The sequence below is a fragment of the Odocoileus virginianus genome, chromosome 3, assembly GCF_023699985.2.
Source record: "Odocoileus virginianus isolate 20LAN1187 ecotype Illinois chromosome 3, Ovbor_1.2, whole genome shotgun sequence".
In the NCBI taxonomy this organism is placed as follows: Eukaryota; Metazoa; Chordata; class Mammalia; order Artiodactyla; family Cervidae; genus Odocoileus; species Odocoileus virginianus.
The window spans coordinates 22,221,946-22,232,174 of NC_069676.1; the positions used below are offsets into that span (position 1 = coordinate 22,221,946).

At 45.7% G+C, this 10,229-nt stretch overlaps 1 protein-coding gene across 2 annotated transcripts in view; it reads right to left on the bottom strand.

Moving 5' to 3' along the window:
- The window catches only part of ADAMTS19 (ADAM metallopeptidase with thrombospondin type 1 motif 19), a 252,521-nt gene extending 247,167 nt beyond the window's left edge, over positions 1 to 5,354 (bottom strand). For both annotated transcript variants that reach the window (XM_070465074.1, XM_070465073.1), the window contains exons 1-2: positions 5,259 to 5,354; positions 3,982 to 4,619 (exon numbers count right to left, since the gene is read on the bottom strand). In XM_070465074.1, the coding sequence (XP_070321175.1) occupies positions 3,982 to 4,619; positions 5,259 to 5,331 (711 nt within the window). In that variant the 5' untranslated portion in view covers positions 5,332 to 5,354. The remainder of the gene's footprint in view (positions 1 to 3,981; positions 4,620 to 5,258) is intronic.
- Positions 5,355 to 10,229: the final 4,875 nt, after the last annotated feature.

Below are 10,229 nucleotides of genomic sequence, written 5' to 3' on the forward strand. Positions count from 1 at the left end.
TGCCATGGCTCAGAATACTTTGATTTACATAAGAGAGTAAATTCAAAAACCTAAAGTTTACACAGGGCTAAAGATTTTGTATCAAGAGCTTTTCAGAACAACTACTATATAAAACCCTAAACTTACAAAACTCCGAATTTAAGGTTGAGTACTTACTCTTTATCATTCTGGGAAAATAATCTAAATATTACTGAGAGCCATTTCAATAGTTCATCTAAAGAGAATCATAGGCAAGGAATGCACTGATCTAGTTTATCTTGGCCCAGTGCTAAGGTGTGCTTTTTTTTTTAAGTGTTAATCTTGAACAAACCTGATTTTTTCAGTCTTTCACGGAATTTAATTTGTTGCTTTCTTGTACTTTTTTTTAGAGATTACTATTTAAAACAGAATAAACTACCATATGCTAGTTTTATTTAGTGATTTTTACTGGTTGTCTCTAAAAACTAGATATCTTACAACGTTCTGAAAATGAACAGATGAACGAGAGTATCATCACAGCACTTGGAACATTCCTACATTTGTACGTAACTCAACCTACTTTATTTCCCTATTTATATTTGTGACTGGCAAGCCAGATTGGGATCTCCTTGAAACATACTAAGCCTTCCTCATCTTCTTTTTGTATTCTCTTTGTATACCATGCCTTGCTCAAAAGGGTCGTTCAATAAATGTTTAATTATTTATTATTATTAATGTGCTCATTAGATCTAATATATGCCTCAAATAAGATTATTTTTCAATATTAGAGACTAATGTGTGTGTTCAGTCACTCAGTCATGTCAGACTCTTCATGACCCCACGGACTGTAGCCCGTCAGGCTCCTCTGTCCATGGGATTTTCCAGGCAAGAATACTGGAGTGGGTTGCCATCTCCTCCTACAGTGGATCTTCCAAACCCAGGAATCGAACCCAGGTCTCCTGTGTCTCCTGCTTTGAAAGGCAGATTCTTTACCACAGTACCACATGGGAAGCCCCCATTAGAGACTAATAAGAGAAAATAAATCATAAGAACATGTCATACATTAAGTGATAGATATACAAGTACAATTTGTGCCTTTTATAAACAGGGGAAATGAGATCCAGAAACATTAAGTACTCAGAAGAAGCAATACCGGAACCTGTAACCAAAACTCCATTCAACCACTTTTCTCTTCACAGCATAAGTTGGATTGATATCTGGAGAATGAACTGGCCAGTCATAAATATTCACCACTCCGCAAGAGTTGATAACTCTTTCCTTAATGATCTATTTTCGTTCATAGAGACTTTGAGAACCTTTCAAATATGTAATAATGCAAAAGGTGCTGAAGAATTCAGGCACAAGTGGGTAAAATTCACTGTTGAACAAGGGGAAAGGAAAGTGTACTTTGTGAAACTGACAACCAGAAAGCTTTTAATTAGAAGAAACTGGTGCAAACTAAAGGAGTTGCATTTATAAAGAACGCACCTTCATATAAAGACATCATGATGCCTCACATTAGAATTACTGGATCAGAGAATTTTGGAAATAGAGAGGGACAACAATGTAGTCCTACAATAATAAACAGTTGAACAGAAATGGCCCAGGTTCTAGCAGACAAGACGTTTGACGTTTGAGGTCTGCTCTCACCTGACAGTTTAGGATCACTTTCCCTTATTGCACTTTCTGGTCTCCTCAGAGGAAACTTTTTTTTTTTCACTCCCTTCATAGGCTCTACATTTTCACATCACTCAGTCTCTTCCCTCTATCCTCAGCATTACCAGCCCTTCCGTGCCTGGATAAATTTGGCTTCTCATGCTTCAAAATCCACTGAACCTCTATTGCCCTTGGGAAGCCTTCCCAAACTCCCTAAGCATGACTTGGCCTCAGGCATACATTTGATTTATCATGCTGGTATGCCACTGTTTCATGACCACTTATATCCTATCCACTTGTATATGATGTTCTAATCTGCAAGCCCCAAGGGAAGGCCCTAGAATATATTTAGCATGCAGGAAAATTCTCATTCTATCATCCAATTAGAATTAAATCATCAGATACTCTCATTTTACTTATGAAAACGATACCAGAGAGGTAAGAGACTTGTCAATCATCAGGGAATAGGCCAATGTCAGAGCTCAGATAACATATTATGCTTTCTCTTTCCTAATCCACCCTCATAAGGGAAAAGGCTGGCATAGTGGAGTCTAGAGTAACAAACCTACCCTTCTTGGCTGTTCGCCTAACTTTTTACTCCAAGTCTGACTGCTATATTTCTGGTAAAGTCAGTTTTCCTCAACAACAATGACTTCCCAGTTCAGAATATATATATATATATGTGGATAATAGGAAAAGTGAATAAAAGTCCAACATGATAAACAGGGAGGTATGTCAAACTCCTATTCAGTCTATGAAAAACCTACTCATAATTGTAACTTCACTCCTTTAAGGATGGAGAGAAGGCATAGCTCATTTGGAAAATCTGACCAAAAGCCCACATTTCAACAGTGAAATGCTTTATCCCCTATTGCTTCTACTGCATCAGGAACTTTCTATATGTAATTATTTAATCCTTGGCCAAAAACCAGTGGACAATGAAATCCCTACAGAGTGTCTCCCCCAGTGAAGTATTCAAACATTAGTTCCACAAAAAACATTTTTTTAAGTTTTTCATGTAATTTTTCCATGTCATTTTTTTCACTTATGGCTAAAAATGTCCGTATTTGAATACTCATCATTATGAGCATCTGCCAAAATATAGCCCTATTCAGCATTTTACATCACTTTTGCTATGGGACCTTAGAAGGGCATGGGTAAAAATTCCCAGTTTCATTTTGCTTGGATTTTAAAGCATCGTTTTCCATCTCATGGCTTTGGGTGGCTTTGACCGTGCTGATGTTTTCTGCTGTCCATTACTATTGGATTTTTCTCCAAATGAGCAGGTTGCTTTTAGAGAAGTCCTTGTGGATCTCACCAATGGCTCAATTGGAATATCAAAATGAAAACACAAATCACCTGGGTGTTTATGATACTTTGTGGATTTTGCCTTAAAGAAATATTAAAGTTCACAGTGATGACGGCCACACAAGGTGAATGTACTTAACACTACTGCAATGGATGTATAGCGATGGTTAATTCTACGTTGCATGTTATGTCTACCACAAAGCAAAGGCCAACTTAACAGGAGGCAACAATTATCCCAAACCCTGGGTCAAAACAGAGGGGGTGGAAATCGAATGATAATTCCCTATTGTTCAGACTGAGCAAATGGCTTTTATTTTCTAGCTCCAACTGGCCTCTGAGCCAGGCTCTCATCCGTGCTACTCTCCCTGGAGTGGAGAAAGGAAAAGACACTATGTCCAAATAGTATGTAAACCTTAGAAATGTTAAATCTTAGAACCATAACCCTTCAAGTTCTGATTGGATTCTCCTGTCATCCATTAGTCAGCTGCTCGCGGCCTCTGACTTAACTCCTCCACTCGTTTCTCACAAGAACAGTGAACAGGTGTCCCGTGTGAGCGTGGATGTGTTTAAATTCCAGACAGCTGTCAGAATATAACTCCCTGGGGAACTGTTCTGACAACTTTGAAGTACGACATGAGAAAAAAAAAAACTATGAGATAATAGATGAGAAACTGGGGGTGGGGGGACCAAGGAGGAGGAGATTTGAGCAGTGAACGGACCTGTTATCTCCCAATCTCCTAAAAGACACCACGTGGTGGGCTTATTTTGAAAAGCAGAAACAAAACCAGTGGGAAGTGTTGCAAGGAGACAGTGTTACCTAGTAATTCCAAAAAAAATTTTATAAGCGTCTAGCAGAAGGCTATTATCCACTCAATTAGATTCAGGATTCACCGACTGCCCTGGAGGTGTTCCGTGGGCGGTAAACGGTGGAGACTCTTGGGTGGTGTATTCAGGGCGCGCTCTGAACGGGATGAGGTGCAGGCCAATCTGCCTGGTCTACAAGGGGAGAGGGAGGGGTGGCAGGGGGAAGAAGAGAACTGGGGAAGGAAAGGCGCTTACCAGGCCACCCCCGCAGGTGCTGAAAGAGGCCAGCGAGCCGGGGTGCCGCAGCACAGCCCCCGTGTAGAAGCAGGCGGCGTCAGGCGGCGCGGGAGGGCGCGGGACGGCTGCCGCCCGCGTGGGGCCCGGGCCCGGACTCGGCCTCTGTTCCACAGCGAAGCGCGGCGCCAGGAAGCGGCCGTCTCTCCGGAGCAGCAGGTAGAGATCCCGGGAGAAGGCCGGGATCCGCAGCAGAACCTCGTCGCCGTCCGGCTCGGCTGGCTGGGTTGGGGGCGGAGACGGGGGCGGCGGCTGCCACGAGGCCGGGGCGCCCGGGGACAGGGCGGCAGCCCCGCTGGATCCCCGCGGCAGCTCGTGAGACTCGAGCTCCTCATCCTCTTCGCCCCCGGGCGGCGGGGGTCGGGGCCGCGGCTCAGATCCGCCTTCCACGGGCTCCTGAGGCGGCGCCGGGGCCACGGAGCGCACCTCGCGGGAGCTGCTGGCTGCCGGCGCCCGGACGCCTCCGCCGCCCGGGGCTCCGCGTGCCCAGCCTGGGTCCGCGCTGCCCCCGCTGCCGCCGGCCGAGTCCACCGGCTCCCGGCGCCAGAGTGCAGGAAACACGACTTCCCACTCCTCGCGGTCGGGGGCGAACTGCAGCCCTGCGGGCGGGGCAGACAGAAGTGCAGGGCTTAAAGAGCCGCGGTCTCAGGAGCACAAGCATCCCAGAGTTCACACTCCGCACACAGGGCTCACGGCTAACGCGGTGGAGACCACCCGTCTAGCCCCTGAAACTTACAACCCCTGAAGTGTGGCGATCAGATTACAGACCCCAGCATTTTCAAAATAAAAGTACGATTATCGGGGCGGGGAGAGGGGGAAAGCGGGGCTGCAAAGTATGGTGACAGCACTTAGTTGCAGAAAAGAAAACCGGTGCAAAGACTCCAGCACAATTAAAAAATTTCCTTCAGTATCTGCCAGAGTAAGGCAGCGCTATCAATTTCTTTACTTCCCAGATTTCCTCCAGGTGCTGTAAACGTACCTTTGCACATCTTATTAACTCTCAGGAGAGGAAAACTAAGCATTTCACGTTGTTGAAATGAGGCCACGAGAAGTGCGCTTCGCTCAGGAGCCCTCTGCCCAGCACCCGCACGCTGGTTTTCCTTTTTTTTTTTTTTTTAATTGCTGCCCGCTAAGCCCTGCTCACTGCGCACAGTTGCGCCAGCCCCGGCGACCCGTGCGTTCCTGGTCTCTGGCTGGGGAAGTTGGAAAAGCAAGCCCGAAGTCTCGGAAGAACTTACCTGCAACGACCCCATTCGACAGGACCCCCAGCTGGTAGAGGAGGCAGCAGCAGCAGATGTGAGTCAGGCGCATCTCGCGGCTCTTCCCCAGACCGCGCTCCCGGCCGCGCGCGCGCCTCCTTTTGCGCGATCCGCCGCCTGCGCCTCCGCCGCCTCCCGGAGCGCAGGGAGGCCGGGCGGCGAGTTTGCCCAGGCCCTTTGTCTGCCGGGGGGTGGGGTGGGGGTGCTCCGTGACTCCGAGCGGCCGCCGGAGCACGGGTGGGGGTGGGGTGGGGGAGGAGCGGGGGCAGGCAGCGCCGCGGCCCCGCAGCGCCCCGGCTCCCCGGCGAATTAGGTGAGGAGTCTTAGTTTCTGTGTTCTGGCCGTCGCAGGAGTTTCCGGAGCCCCTCAGGACAGCCCCGCCACGGTCAGCCGGCAGGCGCAAGGCGGGCAGCGCTGCCTCAGGACGGGCGGAGGACGGCCCCGCGCGGGCAGGAGCGCCGCGGTGTCCGAGCCGAGGCTCGTCGCCGGCACCCGCGCGGAACTGCCAGGGGCCGGTGCCACGGTCCCGGCAGCCGGGCGTGTGCCAAGCTCCGCACCCTCCTCGGGACTGGCTCCGGGATCCCACCCGCCGCGGCGCGGCAGGGAATTTGGAAGGGGATGAGGGGAAGACACTACTCGTGAGGTGGGTGTGGAGAGAGGGGAAAAAAAAAAAAAAAAGACAGGCAGATCCGACGAGAAAAAGGAACCTAGGGGCGCCCGCCAAGCGTGACTTTGCGGGACAAAGGTCCCAGAACACTGCACACGTGCTCACACGCGCGGTTGGGGTGGGGTGGGGACCCAAATTCCCTCACCTGCCTCCTGATTGGCCATTCCGGGAGGCGGATTTGCATCCCTACGCAGCACCTCCTTCTCCTTGCAGAGGTGTGTGCAGGTAGAAGGGCCGTCCCCTCCCCACCTCAGCCCTTTACGAGGGGTTCCTCCTTCAGGGGAGTTCTCCACCCATCCGCACGGCACACAAAGCCAAATTGAGTGCAGACTTGAGCACAAAGCAGCGACCCCATTTGCCAACGACCTTTGATTTTTCTTCCCATCTTTGTCTCTAGGAATCGTCTAAGCCTGGAGATAATGTAATTCGTCATGGAGTGTGCTTCAAAGGTTCCCAGGACAGTAGACACCCTGACATTTCAGAGCCCCCTGTCCCACCTTATCTTTCTGGCTTTCCATTCGTCAGTGCTATCAGTTTCCCCCTCCGCCCCCTCATACACAACTCCAAATAACGGTGAGATTAAAGAAACCAGCATTAAATACTGTAGTCTAAAGATCTCAAGCCTAGTGAGTTTATTTTGCCCCTTTTACCTTTTTGTTGTTGTTGTTCCTTTAAAAAGAAAAAGATGTTTTACTCCTCCTGTCTTTGAAGGGTAGTTCAACCTTAAATATTCTTGCTTCCTCTGTGACTGCTCTTCATAGTTCCTACTCCCTGCTCTTCACCTTAGTCACATCAAAACTTTCACATCAGGCTCCAGGGTGATTGATCTAACCTGCCATTTGCAGCCTCCGAACTAGGCCAGGCGCCTATAAATAAGAGTTAATGCAAATCAGTTTTTTAAAATTCCAGCACTGAGGTTGGTTCCCGGCATCCTTTGTTGTTTTACCTTCTGTTCTTAGTGTCAAAGGTGACTACTCTGTCTTTGAGGGAGGCAGATGATCTTATTTCAAAGGAAACCCATTGTTTGAATAAGCAGGGTCCTAGAATACTTTCTTTGAGTTGTCCAGAATTTCAAAACAAGCACAAAGACACTCTAGGTGTGTCTGTCTCCAAACCTTGTCTTGTAAAATCTCTAGAGCTGGAGTAACTAGGGTGGGTGTGGGTTTCCAGACACTCAAGAAGTATCTGGTTTGCTTAGGCGCCTACACCCTCGTTTTTATGGGACTCAATTATATGGAGTTAAAACTAGGCAAGAAATCAGAGGCAGTTTATTTTTAAGAAATAAAGCAAATTTTTAACACTGAAGGTTAGTTTCAACGAAACACCTCCACAAGGATTTGAATCTTAAAGAGTTTCTCATGTAATTTTCACCAAAACGTCAACAAAAATGTAAGGAATGCACATTGAATTGTGTGTATTTATTGGAGTACATTTGTGATTCCTTAAAACTAGATGAGCTGTATGATTAAATATATTTAAAAGCACAGATTGCCTGTGTAAGTTCTCATCTTTCCCTTTTCTTTTCTCCAACTATATATAACAGCCATTAACTATTCCAGTTCCTTACAATAAAGGTTAATACTGATTGTTACAGAAGAGTTTGCCTAACTCCCAGCTGGTTCTACTCTTTCTCCTATTTGAAATACTGTTATAATTTATTTGTCTATTTTCAAAGGCTTTTATAAATCATTTGGGTTGTAATGACTCGTGTAAATATTTCTTCTACTAGACTATCAATTTTCTGGAAAGGTAGGAATTATTTCTTTTGTATATCTTTCTTTACATCACCCTGTCTAATACAGAGATTTATCTACCAAATGCGTGTGGAAATTCTCAGGAAATTCTCTAAGATGCTTTAGAAGATGATAGAGATTGATTTCTGTGTGGTATTTGATTCCAGTTCCTTGATCCAGAATTACAAGACTATATCTGTTGGTGATCAGTTACTATCAGCATGATTTATCTATCTTACAGAGAGAATAAGTCTGAGAGAGAAATGACTTGTGTGAAGATTTTTTGATTAAGTAGAAGAGACTTAAGAGGTACAAATAAGAGTATCAGTTAAATTGGGTTTGAGTATGTATGCATGTGAAAAAAGAAAACACGCCTGATTTGGAATTAATTGGATTGTACATGATGAAATAGAGGAGAAAAGGCAGGACTGTGACATGTGTGTGCATTACCAACCCTAGAGAAAGAAAAGAGCAGCTGGGAAAAATATGTTGGTTAAGACAGGTCACTACATATGTCACCAGATGGTAGCTAGCGTCAACCAAGCCCTGCTTTTATGGGGTGGAGGTAAGTGACAAAGTATCAAAGTAAGTGGAACCAACTGTTCTTATACACTGGGTGCTCACTTGCATTTTATAAGCCATGCTGCTCTATGTAGAAAGTTGACTTTGAGGCCTTCAGCTCTTCATCATTCTCTTCACTCATTGGCCCTAAGCCTCTCACGACCTAAAGCTAGTCTCAGATCCTTTCCTGACTCCAAAAAACCCTTAAAATCTTAAGAAAATACAAAGAACCCTTTCACTGAGCTGCATGAGGATATCAACTCCCGGTAGCACTCACATGTAAATCGAAATCAAGACTTAAGCTAGTTCTGGCCGTGATAGAGTAACAGGAACCAGATTTAACTCTCGCCTTAAGCAATTAGAAAACCAGACAAAATGTAAAAAGCACTGTTTTCCCCAGCATACCACCTGGTAGCAACCTAGAAGCTTCCGCACAGGGAAGAGAAATCTAAAGAGTCCTGAAGACTAGCTGAGTTGAGAAGACAGAGCAAGAGGGCTGGAATTTACAGGCCACCATATAGCAGAGAGGAGAGAAGAGCATAGAGAGTGTACATGCATGCTAAGTCACTTCGGTTGTGTGAGACTCTGCGACCCTATGGACTGTAGTCCCCCAGCCCCCTCTGGCCATGGTGTTCTCCAAGCAAGAATACTGGAGTGGGATGCCATGCCGTCCTTCATGGGGTCATCTCCACCCAGGGATCGAACTCACGCCTCTGACGTCTCATGCATTGGCAGGTGGGTTCTTTACCACTAGTGCCACCTGGGAAGCCCACATAGAGAGCGTAGTGGTTAGCTATTGCTGCGTAACAAACTTAGCAGTTTGAAACAACAAACATTATATCTCACATGGTTTCTGAGGATCGGGAATCTAGAAGTAGCGAAACTGAGTATTTCTGCTCAGGGTTGCACACAACATTTCAGTCAAACTGCTGACCAAGACTATGGTTTCTGAAGACTTAATAAAGATAGAGGTTCTATTTTCAAAGTCATGTAACAGTTGACAGGAATCTTTGTCATATTGACTTCTCCATAGGGCCTCTCATTACATGTGTTGCCTGCGAACAAGTGATGCAGGAGAGATACTGCACCAAAACTGGAAGCTATGGTCTTTTTCTAACCTAATATTGAAGATGACATCCCGTTATTTCCACCATATTCTCTTCATTAGAAGCAACTCACTACATCCAGCTCACACTCAAAGGGAGAAGTAGCGAAGAATTTATGAACATACTTTTAAGACCGTAAGAGGGCACTTACGACCTCTAGCAAAAAATTATCTGCACTCCCTTCATGTGTAAAATACACTCATCCTCTAAGTCTCCTATCAAAAGGTTCATCTTATTGAACATTAGCTCAAAGTTCATTAAGGAGAGCTCCTTGAATTTAGTCCTTCTCTCAATATATACATTTGTGAATCTAAAGGAGCAGTTTATCTGCCTCTCAATACCCCCACTATATTGTGGTAGAACAACCAGAGGATAATTGCTATAGACATTTATGCTCAAAAGGAAGAAGGCACTTGTTCACAGCAATTCTGAAATCCTGTTGTCAAAATATAAAGTTCCTTGACTATGTCTGAAGGTCTGAGAATAACTCTCCATAGCTCTGGGCTCTGCCCCCTGAGAACTTGTATCTACCCTTTGAGTCAGCCTTCCATTTTCATGAAAGGTAGTAAGAATTTGCAGCTGAGAACTTTTCTCACTTGACGTCCTGACAGTAGAATTCATGGTTCCAACTTCATATCATTTTATATAATCTCTGCCCCCTTTTGGCCAGAAATATTTCTGCAAATGTAATTCTATTTTTCAAACTTTGTGTCTTCTGTAAATCGTTAATGGGGGTCACTTCATTAGACACAGGCATACCCTCAAACCTCCATAAGCTTAAACCCTTCCCTACCTTGAATTTCTGGTAAAACTGTTAGAGACAGCACTCTTAGACTTCTTAGGAGCCCTATTGTTCGACTGAAAGGATCTGGAAGATACACAT